This window comes from Cyrtonyx montezumae, unplaced genomic scaffold, assembly GCF_038088225.1.
Source record: "Cyrtonyx montezumae isolate F1298 unplaced genomic scaffold, pur_monq_1.0 scaffold_0, whole genome shotgun sequence".
In the NCBI taxonomy this organism is placed as follows: Eukaryota; Metazoa; Chordata; class Aves; order Galliformes; family Odontophoridae; genus Cyrtonyx; species Cyrtonyx montezumae.
The window spans coordinates 38,695,800-38,716,065 of record NW_027071824.1 but is presented as its reverse complement, the minus strand read 5'-3'; the positions used below and the strand labels follow the sequence as shown (position 1 = coordinate 38,716,065).

At 36.8% G+C, this 20,266-nt stretch overlaps 1 protein-coding gene across 1 annotated transcript; it reads left to right on the top strand.

Moving 5' to 3' along the window:
* Positions 1-7,942: 7,942 nt before the first annotated feature.
* Positions 7,943-9,778, top strand: LOC136048314 (uncharacterized). The gene has a single exon (XM_065735930.1). The coding sequence runs from the start codon at positions 7,943-7,945 to the stop codon at positions 9,776-9,778; it is 1,836 nt and encodes a 611-aa protein (XP_065592002.1).
* Positions 9,779-20,266: the final 10,488 nt, after the last annotated feature.

The following is a 20,266-nucleotide window of genomic DNA, read 5'->3' as shown; positions in this document are numbered from 1 at the left end:
TACTAATGAGTGTGGTTATTGTCACAGTAAAATGCATCAGGAACATAAAAAATGTAGGACATTTGAAAACAGTGAAGGCAGCATGTAACCCCTTGGTATTGTAAAGTCTTTATATTGACATAGATCTTCTTGACATAAATCAAAGAATGTATTGGTATAACACATAAGCAAAGAAGTAGATTAGCCATAATTGTGGTAAGTTTTATTTTCCCTGAAATTCTTAAAGAATGAGAAATTCTCAGCCCCAGAAGTAGGTTGTGTTTTCTTAATCTGTAAAAGATATTACAATCATTTCTGCTATTTTATTAGGCAATTCAATTGATTTCAGATGATTTTTAAAAGTAGAGTTATACTCAGATGAGGATAAACATGAGAAGTCTCTATCCTAGTCCCCAGCTGGTACCCAACATACCAGCATTTAGAGATTTCACAAATTTAAAAAGAAAAATGCTCATTACCTATATTTCCTAATACAGCTTCTTGAAGTGTCTTTGTGATGTACTTGCTACTAATATGAACTGAGTGATTTATATGTCATGTATGGAAGACTGAAAATAAATTCTACATTTTTTGACAACTCCTCATTCATCCAAATTACAGAGGACATGCTGGTTTTCATACCAGATAGTATAATAGAAATCAAATGTATTACTTCACAAAATAATTTGAGGAAGAATAAATAATTCGGTGTTACCAGGTTATTGCAGAATGGTTCCTACGAAGCTCATGGCAAGAACAGGCTTCAGTTAAGTCAGCTTCAGCACTTAGCATAATTCATGAAGGTCAAGAAGACAAGTCTATCAGATTGGCTAGTACATCTCTCTTGCACACTACAGAGAAGTCTTTGAAGAAACATGTGCTGGGCTCTATTAACATCCTTTCAAATAGAGCCTAATGTCAGTTGGACTATTTGAATGTCTCTGAGTAATTGTTCTGTCAAACACTGTATGAAAGTATGTACGTTCACATTAGGTTGGATGAAAAAGACTGTAACTTTCATGCTACCCTATACTGTTGCTTTGCCCACCCAGATGAGAATACAGTAAAGGTTTCTATCATGTTTCTGTAAACTGAAAGAATAAGTCTTATACCCACGATTTACTCTCCAGCCAAGTTGCAACAGAAGTTAATTCCTTGGGAAGCAATGCCATTATATGGCAACTATATTCTGTCTCAGCATGAAATTAAAAATGCCTTCCAATAGTGGTAAAGCACACTACAGTATCTTACAAAAATTATGCAATCCAGTTCTTAATTCCTCTATTTGAAGAAATACAATGTATTATTTTAGCAACGAGCTAATCTCAGCATCAATAAGGAGTCTGAAGGATAATATAGTTTTCAGATGCATAAACTATGTTAAAAAAATTTAAGTGGATTTCTCCAATTATTGCAGTAAAGTGATGGAGTTTTTCAGTCAGTCATAATATCCTAAGTAATTGTTATTTAAATTTGTATTTAAGTAAGATTTATTGACCAGATATGTTTGGTTTTTTTTTTTATATCTTTCTTTTTTTCCCAGATCCTGCTTTGTTTCAGTTGTACTATTGGTGATTACTAGTTCATTCGAATGCAAATACCCCAAAATAAAATAAGGGAAGAGTTCTCAAAATTCCTAAACGTCATGAATCTCTAAGCCATTTATGAATATTTGACCTCATTTCTCTTATTATGAATGTATTTTCTAAAGAAGATATCTGGAAATGGACCAGAGATATTATTTCTCTTTTTTAATATCGTTTATATAAAGATATCCCTAGTAACATGGAATTTAATAATCTTTACCTAATAAGAGATAGCCCTCCCATTTTTAAAGAAATTTTTCTTCTTTAGCACAGGCATTGAAATTACGATCCTAAAAAGAAGCCTTCTTCACAGAGCAAAAAATGACTGCTTCTTAGAATTGGTATTCTTTTGCGTGCCCTAGATTTACAAGTCATATTAAAAGAATCTTGACCCTAGGTCTCTGAATGTTTTCAGAATGAACATTGCAGATTCTGGTGTCTATTTTTATAATTTACACCTATGATTCTTAGCCCTGTAAAAAGGTAAGAATTTTCACAATATTATTTTAATAGTAATAATTTGGGGTGAGTCTTTAGCCAATCTGTCCAGATGAAATCAAGGTTATGATTCCTTTCATAGGTGAGGTTAATGTTGTAAATACTAGTTATGCCCCTTGCTGAAGTACTGCTTCAGTAATTCATTGGTGATCTCAGTCTCTGGAAATGAAGATCCTCTACAGGCTTTGGCAAGAAACTGCATATAGCAGTAATCAGAAGAAATGCCATGCCACAGAATAAGATAATACTATCTTCAGTCTTATTTAATTTTGGAGATACAAACATTCCTGCCTTCCTTCCTGAGAATTCCGGTTAAAAGGGAAAAAGTAATTCTGTAATTTACACCTCTGACATTAAGCTGAAATGCAGCACTGCAGACACCTGCTTCAGAATTGTCATTGTTTCCATGGTGCCACTTTCTATCACCTATTTTTAATAGTTTACACAACAAGATCAAGGGTGTCCCAGCTGTTACTGCCACTGTTGCTAAGCAACCTTTAAATCAGAGTTCAAGAAGACAAAGAATCATGCTTGAAAAATTTCTCAAGTGTCTGCTTTCCCCCTTCGTCTTCTGTCTACACTATTTTTCAGATGCCATGTTTTCTGTTCCTTTTTTTATTATTTCATTTTTGCTCCTTTCAAATTCTGTGTGAATAAACAGAATAACCTAGTTTAAGGTCCAACCTCTAGTTACAACAGTCACTACCGGATGCAAAAGAGGAACCTATGGGATTAAATAGAGTTCTTATAGCATTAACATATTTTTAACTCCCAATATACCACATGATGTTATGATGTGGAATATCAACAATACAACAAAAATCACAAAACCATAACATTGTTGTTGTTGCTATTGTTTTTTGTTGTTGTTGTTTTGTTTTGGGTTTTTTTATTAAATTGAAATCTTTTTAGGACTCTATAACCCTCTGCTGCTGTTGTAACATCTGTGCATGACTGTTTCATGTACCAACATACCAATAAGTGGAGGGAGATTCAGAGCTTGCAGGGAATTTCAGTGCCCACTGTGCCTTCTAGAATCAGAATGCTGTTACCTGCAAAAAGCTCAGAGAGGTTGAAAACCCACAACAAAAAGAAGAAAAAAGTTACAATTAATGAATCTGGAGAAATCTGATTTTGGGTTTCTGTTACAAAATTTTAATATTTTTTGAATTTTGTTGTTCAGTTGTCAGCATCCCTCCCCTAGAAGTAGTAGTAACACATCTTTTTCATTAGATAAATTAGCTGTGCTAATGATGGAAATAAAGCAGCGCTGTGGAATACAAGAGTAAAGGAAAACAGAAAGTTAAGTGATCCTGCACTGCATTTAAAATCTTTCCTTGGCTCAATAGCCTTTCCTTTTCCTCTTCTGGTTTTCAACCTTCACACTAATTCATAGCTTGCCAGTCAGGTGTACAAATTCACTAACCTGATACCAAGCATTTCAAAGAGGTCTTTTCACTCATTTAAAAAAATCTGTCTGATCAGTTCTCAGCTTGAAGAGAATTTCCATGCAATTTCTATCTTCATAAAGAGATGTCAGGTTGTTTCTGTCTCATTAACTACCCTAAACTTGAGAAATTTCCTAGAAGATATAAGTAATAGCTTGTTCTCTGTGTCCTTTCAGCAATTGGCCTTAGTGTATGACCCTGTTATAGAGACTTCTCAGCAAGTGTAGCAGTTGTGATGGCACTTCTTTGTTTATTTGCTTGTTTGTTTGCTTGCTTGCCTATTGTCAGAAGATACTCGTCCTCTGGGAAAAGGAAGAGATCACAAAATTCATTTAAGGGAGGTTACTGAACTGCCAGATGATGCAGCTTTTGGTCTCTATCTGCCTGGTCTGAGCCTGAAGCTGGTACAGGGAAACAAATTACTTAGACTGTGAAACCATTTGACCCTTATTTTCATTTCATCTAGGCTGGCATAAGTTAGGAGAAAATTCACCAGTTAGAGAATGTAAAATTGCCATAAGGAAAGGAGTCAATATTTTTGAGCTTTTATCCAAAATGTAACTCCACTGCCAGTGTTTAATATTCTTGTTAAAGCCACCTTATAATTCTGAGTAAATGAATACTGTCTTAGATTTATGTCACTGGTTACTATGAAACCTGCCAAGAAAAGGTAACCTTCTAAAACTCCAAGGTAGAAATATACATATGTCAGTGCATCTGTCCTTGATAACATACTGAAAATATTTTGTCTTTTTCTAGATTCTAGGAATCTCTCTGAATTTTGCCACCCAAAAATTTGCGAGAAATGTGCTTTGTATCAATAACTGCTGTTATATTTTCATTTTGTAATATTTCTTTATTTCAGTTAGCTTATTTCTATGCCCAAAACCACAAATAGGAAAATTTCTGGCAGACTCATTTAGAAGCTGTGAAAATATTTTGCTATTTTTCCCAAATAAATATGGAATATAGCTCCTTATTATTATTCTACAGGGTGTTCTTAGGAAATCTATCGTTAAATATATTTTTTCAGAATGGTTACGTTTAGCAGAGTCCGGGCATTAAGTGGACAATTTTATTTAAAAGCAGTGATACAAAACAGGTCGAGGGCCCTTGCAAATGAGTTAGGGGCTGCAGGCAGAATCCAAGCCTTCAGTCCCAGCCACACGGTCCGATGACTTAGGAAGAAAGTTTAAAAATGTAATTATAACACAGCATGAACATCAGTTTTGCCTTCACTGCCAAAGGTGCAGGAAGTTTTACAACGTGCAGCTGAGTGTTAAGGCCAGCAAGCTGGTGCTCAGGGACAAGCAGGCCCTGCCCCTGCCAGAACAGGAAATGTCTGTACCAGCAGAGTTGCTCAATGGGCAGGGTACAGATATGGACTACTCCCAAAGAGCTGTTAACATAGTTGTCTCAGTACTTAGATGTACAGGAGTAATTCATCAGGGTTCAGATTATCAATCACGGCATCACTGGGCTAAGCACTGTACAAGCAGACAACAAGCAGGGTCAGTTTTGGCCCTGGAGAGCTGTGCAGGCTCCTGTAAGGTAGTCTCATTGCAGCATTTCTCTCTTTGAGGAAACAGACGTACAGACTAATATGGGGTCAATGGAAATATTCCTGCAAATACATGTGCCTTGCTTGCATATTTCTGACCGAATGTAAATTGGGATCCAAATCATGTAATGAGAGATTATATTTACGGTGTGGATTAAGATAAACAAAAGAAGCAGTGGTGGTTTAATTGAACACCATACCATTTTATGTTCTCAAAGCTGCTCAGCACAGCTATCACTCTTGGCATTTCAATTTCTGTCACAGCGTAAGATTAAATTAATATTAACAGCACTATGTTAATACAAATACTAATAACTTTAAATCATATTTTCCATCCAGACTTCAAATTCATTGCAATTTGATCTCAGGATCACAACTGCAGGGGTTCACCCTGCAATATGTTACTCAAGCTCTATGAGGGACACAGTTCACTTCACATCCTCCCCCTTTCTTGACAATGTTAGCAAAAAGAAAATGAGTATATTGAAATGCAGGTGTAACTCAAAGACACTTCGAAGATCAAGACATAGAATCTGAAGACTTTATTTTTCTGACGGGTCAAATACTTATTAATACATATGCAATTTCATTGATGGGGTTCAACTTTCTTTTTCTTTTGGCAAGTATTCTGGTATGAAACCATCACAGAGCAATTCGTAAGCATTTGTTCAACTCTTCATTCATGAAGCAATATTGTCACTATAAAGAACTGTTGCAGTCTGGATTTTACAGCAAAACAGGATTTAAATATCATCAGAAGGATCTTAGGACAGTGAAAATTAGTTGTGAAGAAAATAAATGATATCTAGCAGAAATGAAAGGAGATATGTTTAAAAAGTAAAGAAAGGAGATACGGTTATTGCTCATTTCAAAGATATCATACTGCACTCCTTATTCTGATTGTGGAAAATTAGCCATTGGCTACCAGGAGCAATTGATTTTCCTTCACAGATGTTTTCTAATTGCATCTGAGCACTGAAAATTCTAGTTCACTCAGCTGTACAAATAGTCCTGTCAATTAATTTTCTAATTACAGCAGGTGCCCTGTTATTCTGCTATGGAAATGTGCACCAAAGATCTCTGGTACTTGTAAACCTTGGTTTTCAGGTATGTTGGAAGAGTCAGACAGCATACATTATAACAGACTGGCTTGAAATATATATATAGGGAAGCTGTCAGGACAGATGCCTTTTTAGGACCTCTTTGTTTTTTTTGCTGGGCTGTTTGCCTCGGAACTCCTAAATTGTAGCTGTTGTATATTCACTAACTTCCCACAACTATAAAATTCTATGTATGTATATGTTTAAACGTATGCTTACATATATGCAGACATACACACACATTTTTATATTTATGTATATTTGCATATGCTGAAATGTTAAGGGATCACAAATCAGGTTAAGAATCAGAATGGTTTGAACTGGAAGTGACCTTTAAGATCATCTAGTTCCAACTCCCCTGCTCAGGACACCTCCCTCTTGACCAGGTTTTTCAAAGTCCCATCCAGCTTGGCCTTAAAAACCTCCAGGGTGTTGTAAAAGACAGAAACTGTTTTTCCTTTCGTTTGTCTCAAAGCTTGCTTTGTTAGGCCTCTTCTGGTGATAAGACTCTGACTGATTAACTGCCGGTTATCTGGAGGGGTGTCATGGTGTCTCATTGTCTCTGCTTACGGTTGTAAAGATAAGCAGGAATGGGTGCAAATAGTTTTCTTCGTGGGGGTATGGCTTGGAGAAGCTGACCACCACAAATCAATGCTCCTGCATGGCAATGAAGGCCACATCTGCTGCTGGCTTATCTGTTGGGCCTGACATGTTACAAAAAAAACTCCTGTGAAATGGGGGATAAAAGGCCTTCACTGAACTACGGATTTTGGGAGAAGAACTTTCAGAAAAGAACTTGGGAGAAGAACTCCCAAAGAAAAGATCTTTGAGGAGAACTCCCGAAGAGACTTAGGACGGACCCCGAGGCCTGCTTGCTGCCATCTCCCATCCCCCGCGGTGACCTGACAGGTTCCTGAGATCAACGGACCCACTACGAACCTCGCTGGATCCACGGTGGTGATTATATCTCTCTTGCTTTCTGCCAAGTTTCCTTGCTTTTCATCTCTTTTCTATTGCACACCTTCCCTTCCCCATATCCCTAAGCAACTAGTATTTGTAATAAACTGGTTGGGCTACCATTTGACCCGTTGTGTCTTAATCTCGCCCTCGGGTATACATATACATATAAAGAACCTCGTCTCCCTCCTTTATATTGGAGCGTGACATTTTTAATGGCGTAGTCGGCAGGATAACCGACAGTGAGAGTGTTGTCCTTCCAGGTATAGCTGATGTGTGTACCTTCTGGAGTTGCCCGGAGTGATATTTTTGATAATCTAGATGTGAGTGCCTCTCCAGAAAGAATCACTCCGCATATTGAGTTTTAAGTGTGAAATTTGAGCTTTTTTCCCGTGTGTGCCTCCTGGAGTTGTAAGGAGTGATAATTGTGATAATTTAGACGTGTGTACCTCTACAGGAAGAATCACTCCGCATATTGAAACTTAACTGTGTCTTTGGAACTGTTTGTGTGTATGCCTCTCGGGAACCTATTAAGTAATTTTGAGTCCCGTGAAGATTATTGTGCATTCTCGAAATGTAAGGGTTCCTCCTAACTTAGGTGTGGGGTTTGAAGTTTTTTTTTTTTCTCTGTGTGGTTTCACAGGGAAGTGAGAAGCGATTTACGTATTTGCATTTTCTTTGATCTTCTTTGACTTTTGCATGCTCCTCTCAGTAAACAGAGGAGTGATTTGAGCGATTGCATTTGTTTGACTCGAAGTTTTGGATTCTGTTCCCTCTCTCTTTCTCAGTGTAGATTTTTCTGCACATTGAAAAATGAGTGACAGTGTAGTCACAATGAAAGGTGAAGATGTATTATTTGACCTTTTAGAAAAGCACGGTGCCAGACCCTCGTTAACAGGGGTAGAGTGGGCACGGCAGAACTGGTATAACGTGCAGAGCGTCTCTGACCGTATTAGTGTTTTGCAAAAGAATGCTCGTACCCGAGCTGGAAAAGGAAAGGCATTTATTTGTGCGGTATTGGGTTCGGCTCTGGTTGCAGCCATAGAATTCCGCGACCAGCAGCTTAAAGCAGAGAGCCAAGCTTTACAAGCACTGCAGGAATCGGTTAAAGTAAGTCAGGAGCTGATAAAATCTCTGAAAAATCAAATTGCAAACCTAGAGAAGCAGTTAGAAAGGGAAAAACATAATTCTGATCTGTTGCAAATGGTCTTAAGGGAAGTGTTAACGGGTAAGGATGCTAGTGATACTAGTACCCCTCAAGAGAAAACTTATCCAAGGGAAGAATTGCAAGGTATAAAGGCAAATATTGACAAATTAGAAGTTCCCCCAGCTCAGTTGCGTCCTTTAATAAAAACTGAGTATTCATACGATAACGGTGAGGATTTAGATCCTCAAATGAACATTAAAGAAACCTCTTTTTCTGCTACTGAGCTAGCAAAATTGAAAAGAGATTTTGGCCGCTCCCCTAAAGAATCAGAAACAGAGTACGTATGGAGGGTCAGCCTCAGTGGTGGAGACCAGATACTTCTAACTGAAAAGGAGGCTGAAGGTTATTGGGGACCAGGAGTATTTTTAACGACTGGTAACAATCGTGCTCCCTGGTCCCTCACACAGAGAGCTGCCTATTGGGCAGGTGGTCTTAGCCCTCTAGAAAGGGGAGACCCCCTTGCCATTACTGGGACAGTTGATCAGTTAGTAGAAAGTGTTCAAAAGGCTGCTTGTCTGCAAATGATGTATGATAGAAAGCTGCAGCCACACCATGAATCCCCTATGATGATGCCTGTTGATCCTGAGAGAATGACTCCTTTAATTAGGGGGCTTCCTGAATCATTAAAACCTATAGGTATACAACTACAGGGAAAAATACAGGCTGTGCCTCAGGGAGAAAGAATTCAGGCAGCGTCAGAAGGTGCTGCAACCCCTAATCGTCTGCAGTCAGGATGCAAAGTATGGACGTGGGGGGAGGTTGCCCAAGAATTAATTAACTATGGGAGAAAATATGGACCAGTGACTTCCTCCAACAGTAAATTTGAGATAAAAGCAGTTGCCAATTCGACCCCTCCCCTATCTAACCGGGACCCCCACAGATCTAAAAGGTTCTCATTTTCAGTGAAACCAAGTGGGCGAAATATAAATCATAAACGTAATAGTTTTTGGATGCTGGGCCGGCAGAAGGGCATTCCGCGAGAACTAATGGATGGATTGCCTACAGACAGATTAGAGAAGTTAGTTAATGGCTGGCCAAAACAAAAGCCCGAAAGAAGTGACACTCCACCTCCGAGTGCCCCCAACTTCGGAATCAGTACGGGCACTAGGACCGCAGGAAAACTAAGGCTCTCGCCCCTCTCAAGTGAGTGGGGGGGAGGAGGGTGGATGTACATTAGAAAACTTACAACAAAAGGAAACGACCTGTTAAATACTCTTAGAAGTCTAGGGATGCCTGGGAAAAGGAATACCAAAGTACCACTCACAGGATTATTCCCTCATTTTAACCGTATTAACAAGCCCCAAAAGGGCAAGCCGATGTCCTCTTTTGTTTTACAGAAGACCCCCGTTGGACCTCGACTGAACACAGAAAGGCAGACAGCTGACTTTAATCTTTTGTGTTTTGGGACAAATGCTGAAGATTTGATCATACTAGAACGCTGAATATACCTCTTGATTACATTGTATTTGGGTTGCATAGTATCGTGTTTCAGGTTGTTGTGGGTGTGGGTGTTGTCTTTAGGCGCGTCACACTTGGGTTTGAGTTTTCACAGGTTTTGCTGGCTTACTGGCTACTCCCTGCACAGTAATGCCATTCCTTTTGATCCCTTCTTCTACCTCTTTTTTTATCAAACTGACTATGATTTGCATGTAACTCTGCTATGGTGTTTTCAACTTCCTAATAAATTTGGAAATGAACCAAAGGAACCATCTAATATCTGTCAGATGTGGCCACAAAAAGAAACCCGTTATGATGTTTATTGTAACACCAGTCCAGGAGTTCCATCCAAAACATGGTTGTTGGAAAGTGTTTATGTTTTGTTAAGTAAGGTGTATGTTTCTGTGATGTTTCTGTGTATGTTTCTCTAATGTTTTATATTATGGGATATCCTAAACACACTATCCCGCGAAAGTTCTATAGATTATAACAATACTTGAACTTGCCAAACTAGTTTATATCTCTCTCAGCATTTCAATCGCTTTTGAGATGCTTAAATGACAATTCTGTTCATATTTAAAATTGAAGCAACATGCAATATTGCAGCGTGGTGAAGTTATACCTTCACTCAGCCTATTAGAAAACAAGTTTGTTCCATCTATGATCTTTGAAAACATTACATGGCAAATCCACGTATTGTTGAATTAGATGAGATATGCTTTCTGAGAATTAAAATCACCAATGCAACAAGTACTAATAATGGCATTGCAAAACCAGTTAGTGCTTGGTATGTTGTTAAGGAATAGGTTGTTTGTGACAAAGTGAATAACTCTAGTTGTTGTCTAAAATCGATGATAATGGTAAAGTTGTTAAACAGATTGTCCATGTTCCCTCCCAAACCTGGAAAGGCCTAGATACTGATCTTATTTTTCCTGGCCTCCGGGTGGCCATGGGTGAAATGTATTCTAACTATTGTGTGTTGTTGCAAACCTTCTGTCTATTCCTTGAATGATCCCCTGTTTTATTCAACTTATTCAACATGTTGTATCTTCAGTGCACATTGTAACTGCCTCAACTGATGATGGTCAAGTCCAACAGATCAGAGCAACATTTGTAACTAAGCCCAAGAAATCTATTATAGCAATTTTGTAACATTTAACTCCCCATTACTTCCTTCCCTCTTTTCCCTTATGCTTGTTTTTTGTTTTCTTTTTCCTCTCCTTCACCACCGTGGACAGATGTTTGCGCATCAGTTTCAAGCAATCTTTGAGCCACCGGGTGGTGTAAAAGACAGAAACTGTTTTTCCTTTCGTTTGTCTCAAAGCTTGCTTTGTTAGGCCTCTTCTGGTGATAAGACTCTGACTGATTAACTGCCGGTTATCTGGAGGGGTGTCATGGTGTCTCATTGTCTCTGCTTACGGTTGTAAAGATAAGCAGGAATGGGTGCAAATAGTTTTCTTCGTGGGGGTATGGCTTGGAGAAGCTGACCACCACAAATCAATGCTCCTGCATGGCAATGAAGGCCACATCTGCTGCTGGCTTATCTGTTGGGCCTGACATGTTACAAAAAAAACTCCTGTGAAATGGGGGATAAAAGGCCTTCACTGAACTACGGATTTTGGGAGAAGAACTTTCAGAAAAGAACTTGGGAGAAGAACTCCCAAAGAAAAGATCTTTGAGGAGAACTCCCGAAGAGACTTAGGACGGACCCCGAGGCCTGCTTGCTGCCATCTCCCATCCCCCGCGGTGACCTGACAGGTTCCTGAGATCAACGGACCCACTACGAACCTCGCTGGATCCACGGTGGTGATTATATCTCTCTTGCTTTCTGCCAAGTTTCCTTGCTTTTCATCTCTTTTCTATTGCACACCTTCCCTTCCCCATATCCCTAAGCAACTAGTATTTGTAATAAACTGGTTGGGCTACCATTTGACCCGTTGTGTCTTAATCTCGCCCTCGGGTATACATATACATATAAAGAACCTCGTCTCCCTCCTTTATATTGGAGCGTGACAGGTGTGCTCATCCACAGCCTCTCTGGGCAACTTCTTTCAGTCTCTCACCACCTTCACAGTGAAGAATTTCTTCCTAATATTCAGTCTAAATCTACTCTCTTCCAGTTTAAAACCATTTCTGCTCATCCTATTGCTACAGACCCTTATAAAAAATCCTTCCCCAGCTTTCCTGTAGGGCCCCTTCAGGAACTAGAAGGCCGCTATAAGGTCTCCTTGAAGCCTTCTCTTCTCTAGGCTGAACAACCCCAACTGTCTCAGCTTGGCCCTTCAGGTGAGGTGCTCTAGCCCTCATAATCCCCTGGACCCACTCCAATAACTTCAATCACTGATGGAATCCAATCACCCAGTGTTCTGGAAAAACATACAAAAATTTGATGATCTGTAGAGCTGAAGTTCACAAAAGGAACTTCAAAGTTATTCTGGACCTTTTCAGCTCTTGTACAAAGTTTCAAAACAAGGGTAGAGGGGAGACTTGTTTTCTGTTTTGCCTTTTAATTACCTAACTCCCTTCAATTCTGGGGAATTCAACAAATATTTGGTTCTCAGAAGTCTTTTACTCTTTCACTCAAGTTGAAAGTAATACCACATCCCTGCAGTCTCATACTTACTGTACCTTACATTCTCTACTCAATTTCCCTTTTTTTTAGTTTGTCTTTTCATCTATTTCCATTTCTCTTAAACTGAATAGAAATACCAGCAGCATTTAATAGAAACATAAATACTTGGATCTTATTTTATGGTAAATAACAACTGAAGTTTCAAAAATGAAGTTTCCAGCAGATCTACTAAAGCTCAGACTGTACTGGGGGATTCTCTACAGTTCAACAAAACATTAGGGTGTGGGCCAAGGCACACAGTTATAAATCTCAGAATGAAGCTAGAGAGGGGCTTGAGTTGAGCCGATAAATAAAAGTGTTTGTATTCTTAGAGCTTTACTGTTCATTTAACCTGGAAAAAAAATAATAAAGAGTGTATTTTATGGCATTTAATGAGAAATTCTATGACTCGTGACCGTAAATGCAAACCCCAAGTTTTTGTAAGGAATTGAATATAAATACATTCTTTTTTATTTGTTAACACCTAACAGAGAAGAAGCTAAGCAGAACTGTACCTATATTACTGTACTTCAAGAAAGGAATAAAACAGTTATCAGAAATGTTATGTTGCACTAGCTCCTGGACTTTTCTTTTTATAGCAGATGATTAATATTGCTAGTCTACGTTCTATGTGAGTTTGATTGAATTTGTGGTAGTATGATCAACGTTAAGTAAGATATTGAGTTTAATGGGTTTTTACTGAAAAATTAGCCATAATTATACATTCTGGCTACTTTTTACTTTTCTTCTAAGTATAAACATACCTCCAAACACAGTCACCAATACATCATATGAAGTAATCCTCAGTTCTATCCTCTGGTATAAGATATATGCTCATGTGACAGCATTCATAATTTCTGACAGACTTCTTCCATCTATTCAGTATATCTAGAAATGTTATTGAAAGAAACAGACAAATGTTGGTCATGTGTTCATTGTGTGGTTCAGATCAAACTACACACTTTACTTAAGATATATTTGTTTGTATTTGACTTCTATCAATGGATTTGGCTGCAGAAAAGTGTCCTTAGTTCCATAAAAAGCCCTTTCCTTGAAAAAATACTTAGCATTTTGGCTTCTATCACCAATCTCTCAGTCCAAAGGAATTTCTTCTTTCTCTCTCTCTCTTTCTCTGGAGTCACAAGTAGGTCAGATGTCAAAGATGCAAACACTCTTCTTGCTGGAATCTGCTGTGTGGAAAAGCAAGGGTCTGTAATGATGCTCTCATTCTGCTACCCACCAGTTACCTTGATTGTGGTAGCACTGATCTTTTTACATGGAAGAAATTTTTTCAGTGTGACTGGAGTATGCTTGAACATCAAGGCAAATTTATCTGAACGTCATATTGCAAAGAGCAAAAGTCAAAATTTGGAGTAAAAAATCCAGAATAATAATGCTGAAGGAGGAGCATTGAACAAGAATTTGGAAATCAGCAGGTAAATTGGTGCCTCCGTTAAAGAGAAGCCTTAAACAAAATAAGTTAGCAAAACAGACTGAATGTTGTCAGTTTCTGTTTGAGTAGAAAAATGGCAGAACTTCTCAAGAAAAGTGACTATTTTTTGTTGTCCACAATTCTATATGGAGTAATGTTGCAAACTTTGTTATGTTTCACAAATTTCTCTACTGTGATACTCTTACACTCACTCTATGCTTTCTAATGAGTCACTTACTCTTATATAATTTAAATATTTCAAGAATCTTACTATGATTATTTCTAAAGCAATTGCTATAATATGAAATAATGTCTCCCAGCAGTGTATATTTCTATCAGACTTTTATAATCAGGATGAATGCTTAATTAGCATGTTTGTTTCCCCTAGGGCATACCAATTAAGATATAACCACACTGCTGTAAGTTCCTATTAATGCTTTTCTACGCTTAAAGTAAGATCACACATTTCAGCAGGTGTATATTTTAATGCTAAAAGAAGATTTTCTGAAGGATATTGAGCTATTTTGCCATCTGTTTCTTCCGCTGGTATTCTTAAATTACTAGAAAATAGACATTAGGTGTTTTCTTTCTTTTCCAAAGCTGCCAGAATATTAACTTTATTCAATAAAGTTTCACAAAAGCATTCAAGCTAGGATTTTAATAATAACACAGCTGACATGAGTAATGATATCTCATAAATGCTACTTCCACAAATGTGTCATCCCAAATCATCTTGCTTTTGTGTAAATACTGTGCCTAGTAGTTCTGATATCAACATTTTTCTCAAGAACTACATTGGGTGCTTTTTTTCCCTTTTCTCTGGCATAAATCTCAGAGCTTCTGCCCTTTCTATTTTTTAATGTTAGGAGATATGTTTATTTTAGTTCATCGTGAACTTGAATTATAGCATCAATTAAAGCAAAGTTCAAATTTTTTCCAATGAATTTGGAAATAAAATTTGAATCCAAAGTGAAGTCTTCTAATATTATGCTGTTCTTGTTGTTATTAAAGTTTATTTGTCTTATCCATATATATAATATCAATTCGAAATATATTTTTCACTGCACTCAGTCTTGGATCTTTTCTGGAATGAAAACAAAGTCAGAGAAAGAATGTTTTCCACAAACTCTAAGCATTCATTTGGACTAGGATTGAAATTTTCCAAGTAGGCTGTCTAACACTGGTTTGTTCCTGAAAAAAAAAAAATAAATAGAACCATGATTACTCAGAATAAAGTGGAGTAAGCGAAATATAGTTGATTGAGGAAAAAAAAAAACACTTAAACATTCTACTACAGTTCTAGAAGCAAAGGTTTGCCATTTGTTTGTGGGAGTATTTACACCGAGGCATACCTTTGAGGTTCTTCTCATACAAGGGAGGGCTTTTCCCTCTGACATATCTATTTGTTAGTGCTCTTGAGTGTCTTGAAAGAAATAGACTTACTATAAGATATTTTCATTATCATCAAGAGATCAGTCTCAGGACTGAAAGATCTGGATAAGAATTTATGTATATATTTATATTTTAGCCAAACTTCCGACCACTTGCATAAAATATTTACAGACTTGGTGAAATTTTATTTTTCAAGCATGTTTCAACTTTTACATTAGTGAACCAAACGATCTATATATTTCTTGTCAATATCAATTTCAATTGGAATTTGTTTCCAAATTAAGACTTCTAAACATAGGTGGGTTTTGGTAAGTATCCACATATACAATAAGTGATTGGCCTTAAATTAATTGAATTAATGGAAACACAGGGCTCAGATCTGTTTCTTAAACATAGTAAGCTAACATCAACAGAGAACTTGTTAGCTAACATCAACAGAGAACAGAGAACATAGTAAGCTAACATCAACAGAGAACTTGTAGGGTATCTAAGCAAGCACCCTACTCCTACACCATAGAGACTTGAAACTCTTCTAAACCCTATGTCATTTCTGTCATCTCCATATCAAATACTATAGGTCATTTCAGCGGGCAGTTGAATTGTTCCTCTGGTCTTTATGTGTGTCAGGGCATGAAGAGTTATACAATTCTTCCTGAGGCAGATAAAAAATAGAAAAAAATAGAAAAGCTCAGATTTACCCTCATTCTTGTTCCTACTTCTCCAGGAAATGTTGTAAAGAAGATAATTCTATTTTAAAGACTGGACATCGAATGCTTTATATTTATGCTTCATTCAATTGCCAGGGAACGCACAGTGGACTACAGAATAACTACCAGTATTCAAACAAATGCAAGTACCTTCTCTTCATCGGTCAGACAAGGATCTGCAGCTTCAGTTTCTCTAACATCTTATTCCCCTCATCACCCAGTTTTTGAGATAAATGAACTCACTCTGAGCAGAAATTACATATGAAATGTGTTGGAACTTTTCAGTTTGAAGACTGAATCTGGTATACTTTGGTAATAACATATGTTCAGTTTGAACATATGTTATCAGAAGATTATCTAACTTCTATCCAACACTGATCTGACTTTGCTATCAAAAACAAACAAACAGACAAACAAACAAAAAAACCTGATCTCTTTTGTCATCAATTTCTGAAGATTCAATTTTTAATAACATCTTTAAACAAGGAAACACAGTATGAATTTTCTAGAATCTGTTTTCTTCCTAAAGATAAAAAGATTTCTGGATTTTAACTAGTAAACATCAGAATGCAGATTACCTCCCTGATATTACAATTAGTATGCTAGCAAATGTGATGGTATTGTTCTGAATAGTTGCTTATTCTGATTATTCTTTTGAATGAAATCATAATCAACATTTCAGTATGGATTTCTAGCCTGGTGTTTGAGAGCAGATTGGTCATGACCTGAGCCAGTGTCTGGACACACCTTGTGAAGAGGTGTTGCTATCCCTGGGAGCACAGGTGCAAACAATTCACTAGTGAAACCAGAACAGGTAGACCCTGGGTCCATTCCTCCCTAACCTAATTTAAGGGCTATTAGGTCAAAAGGAAATATCTCTATTCAGGGATCACTTCTCTTTGGGAGTTTTCAGCAAACTCTTACCTTTGGGAAGAGGGTATGGTTTTTGTTTTTATTATTGGCTTATGGACAATGCCTTTTACAGATAGGTCTAAAACTGGTCAGAGAAAATTATGTACCTCTTCTCATCTTATATATCTGGGTTTAAATCATCATAGGATGTGAAGATGAACTAATTCTGTAACTGCCACTTGTAAGAATGGAGCACTGTCACAGCGCGTCTAAAATCTTGATTATATACTCTAAGTAATGCAACAATAAATAAAACAGTGTTTTTTATCCTCCCCCACCCCCCCTAACAAAGGGTGACTGGAATTGTTCTCAGAACTACAATGTTGAGAAGTCTTCCAAGTCTGTAACCAAGGTTATGAACTACAAAAATATCTAGCTTATTCTGAGGAGTATTCGGGAATTACTATGTGTCACTTTGTACCGACTTTGCTTTTGGGCAACTTGATTGAGCATTGGATTGGGATGAGCATTTAAAAAGAGGAATTTCAGATCCATAGAAGGGATTAAGCTAGAAACCTAGCGCCTAAAAGGAACTGTAGGATGTAGAGGTGTTTATGTGAGGAACTACTGATCCGCAGGCCATCCCCATGCTCATTTTCCATTTAGGCTTAAGTTTCATACTGAGGATGGAGTTAGGTTTAGGAATAGGATTTGTTAGTGAGAGTGAGCCTGAAAGTGCATCTGAAATGGAGCAGGAACGAGGGATTCCTCCAGTGCCCTTTAAAAAAGTCAAAGATGTAGAAATAGTTCTGCGTTGTAACATAAATTAATAAAAATATATATGTTTTTATCCTTTTCTTATCCTCAGAATCTCTAAAGTATTCATCTTCTTGCTTTATTCTATATGGAGTTTGTATGCAGATATTTCGCAATACATTGAAAAGTGCCCATTCATTTTAAAATTTTGTCATCAACTCCAATGTCTACACTTGAATTGTAGTAATTTATTTTAAAATTAGTTTTCTTTAGCTTTCTAGATAATTACTTCTTGTTAGTTTAATATAAATGAAAACAAAGATTCAGACAGAACACTTCAGTTTGTGATTTAAACCATAAAGGAGAAAGGGAAGAAAACTAGATAGAACTGGCTCAAGAAATGGCCTGTAGTGAGAATATTACCATGTAGAATGCATCTGTAACAATTATTTTCATACTAGTTGCAAAATATTTTGGCTTGTTTCTAACTTCATCTGGTTTCAGCTTTTATGCCATGACTCCTACAAAGTCAAGAGTTTTGACCTACTATATAAAGGAAACTGTTGATACATAATGCTTGCTTCCCTTTAAAATGTAACTGTATTCTTGTCTCTGGCTTGTATTACATGCACATAAGCCTCCATTAGGCAAGCTTAATTTTTTTATTATTATTATTATTCAAAGACTGTTTGTGGAACTTCCTTGAGTTTTGTGCAAATGATTACATCTTCCATCGCTGTTCTTTAAATAGTGAAGGCATAAGTATTGTGAATGGCAATTCCAATATTGTATCTCTCTAAATCTTACAAGAGCGAAACATTCATCTTGCTTCCATTTTTCCTATTAGTCTTTTTGCCATGGCACCTCACTGACAAGAAATATCAAGTTACTTGTCTAATAAAGCTCTTAAATTCTCCCCAGAATCTTGATTTTTGTTGTACGTTTCTGTCTTATGTATAAATCTCCTGCACTGCTTGATACAGAACATCTGAATTCTTATTTGATTCTGTTGAACCTGATAGTACGTGGGTCCATTTTACTTAGAAATACTAGATTAATCCTATTTCCTTGTCTTCGTCTTCTAGAAAGCATTGTTCCAGAAGGTACATCCTTCATCAGATTTATCTGTGATTTTTTGTTTTGTTTGTTTGTTTCGTTTATTTCTGGACCATTGATAAGAACATGACACAAGTTGAATAAACTAATCTCTATGGAGCTCCGCTGCAAAGACAGATTTGGTGCTCAATCCCAGTTGACAAATAACCCTTTGAGATTCATCTTCTGGTTAGTTCTTAATTTCTTTTATTTGATGATTTGGTATTATGTAATGCTAATTGGAGTTCAGGACCACAATGTGTAATATCTCTATCATGGCCTGAGTGTATGACATCTGTACATTTACCTTTCTAGACAAATTTGTTATCAAACGGCTTTATTTGACTAGATCTAATTTATGTAAAACCATCTTGGCTGTTGCTAATTGTGTTGCTATCCCTAAATTACTCATCAGTGAATTATATAACATCATTTCCATTATTGCTTAGGACTGATAAACAGTAAAGAATAGCACTGATTAGCTGAATTTATGATTTTTTTTTTTTTTTTTTTTTGTAAAACTAACTCATCCTTTTTGTCAATATCATGTCAAATGAGAAACAGAAGGGAAAAGAACAACATGGTCTTGCCTCTGAAGTATATTTTAGAAGCTGATCTGAGGCACGTATTCTCAAGATAGAAAATAAGCTTTGTTTTGAGATGAGCAGTTAAGTAATTGTTTTACATTTTGTTTGAACAATAAAGAAAGCTCTTCTACATAGTTTTGTGAAGATAGAACAGAGTATATAAACTTTAGGAAAAAGTAATCAAGCTGTAACTTTCAGATCATTTTCTGTACCAAATTGGTGGATCAGTAGATAAAGCTTCAATTACATACACTGAATTGTAATTGCATATGGATTGTTCACTATGACCAGAGGAGGAAAAAAAAAAAAAAGACTAATAAAAACAACAACTGAGTCATCTCTGAAATTATGCACATGCATTAATTAAAGCAAGAAGGCATCTTCTGCCTCATTACAGCTGCTACAATGCTTTTCCAGGACTGGACTAGACAGTATTTATACATGGTTTGAGGAAGTACAACCTAGAGGAAGGAAGCTAAAAGGCTTATACTTTGATTTGTATCTACTTATCATTTGACACGGGACTTTTAATAATATCAGCTAGTGAGCATCATTCTTGAGTTAGGTAATTTGCAAATTTGGGAGAGCAGAAGCTTCATAATATTTCACTGTTACAAAGTTCCCTATACACTGTAAAAATATTAAAAAAAAAGAAAAAAAAAACAAAACTTTTTTTTTTTGTTTTGACAAGAAATGTGTAAGAACATCCAAACTAACTCTCATACTTATGCCTCTAGGCAGTGTTGAAGAATATCAGGCATAGTATGTAGTGCTGTGTTTTCAGAATACACTGAATTTTTAGGAAAAAATATTTAGAAAAAGCTCACTGGGGGCATAGATACTCAGACAATCAAGACCCTCCAGAATGGAATATGGATTGAATACCTATGTTATCAGTTTTAGCATAGCTCACTTTAATGATTTACAGTATTAACTATATTGTTTTGTAGTCTTCAAGAAAGTTTTTGCTTAGCTCAAGCTTTAGTATTTACTTTAAAAAAATCAAGTATGAGAAACTGTAGAAGTTGGCAATCTGATTTAAAATTGTAGAAAAACATCCA

Excerpts from the sequence above, each read along its gene's own strand:
- LOC136048314 (XM_065735930.1), top strand. The coding sequence starts at position 7,943 with ATGAGTGACAGTGTAGTCACAATGAAAGGTGAAGATGTATTATTTGAC.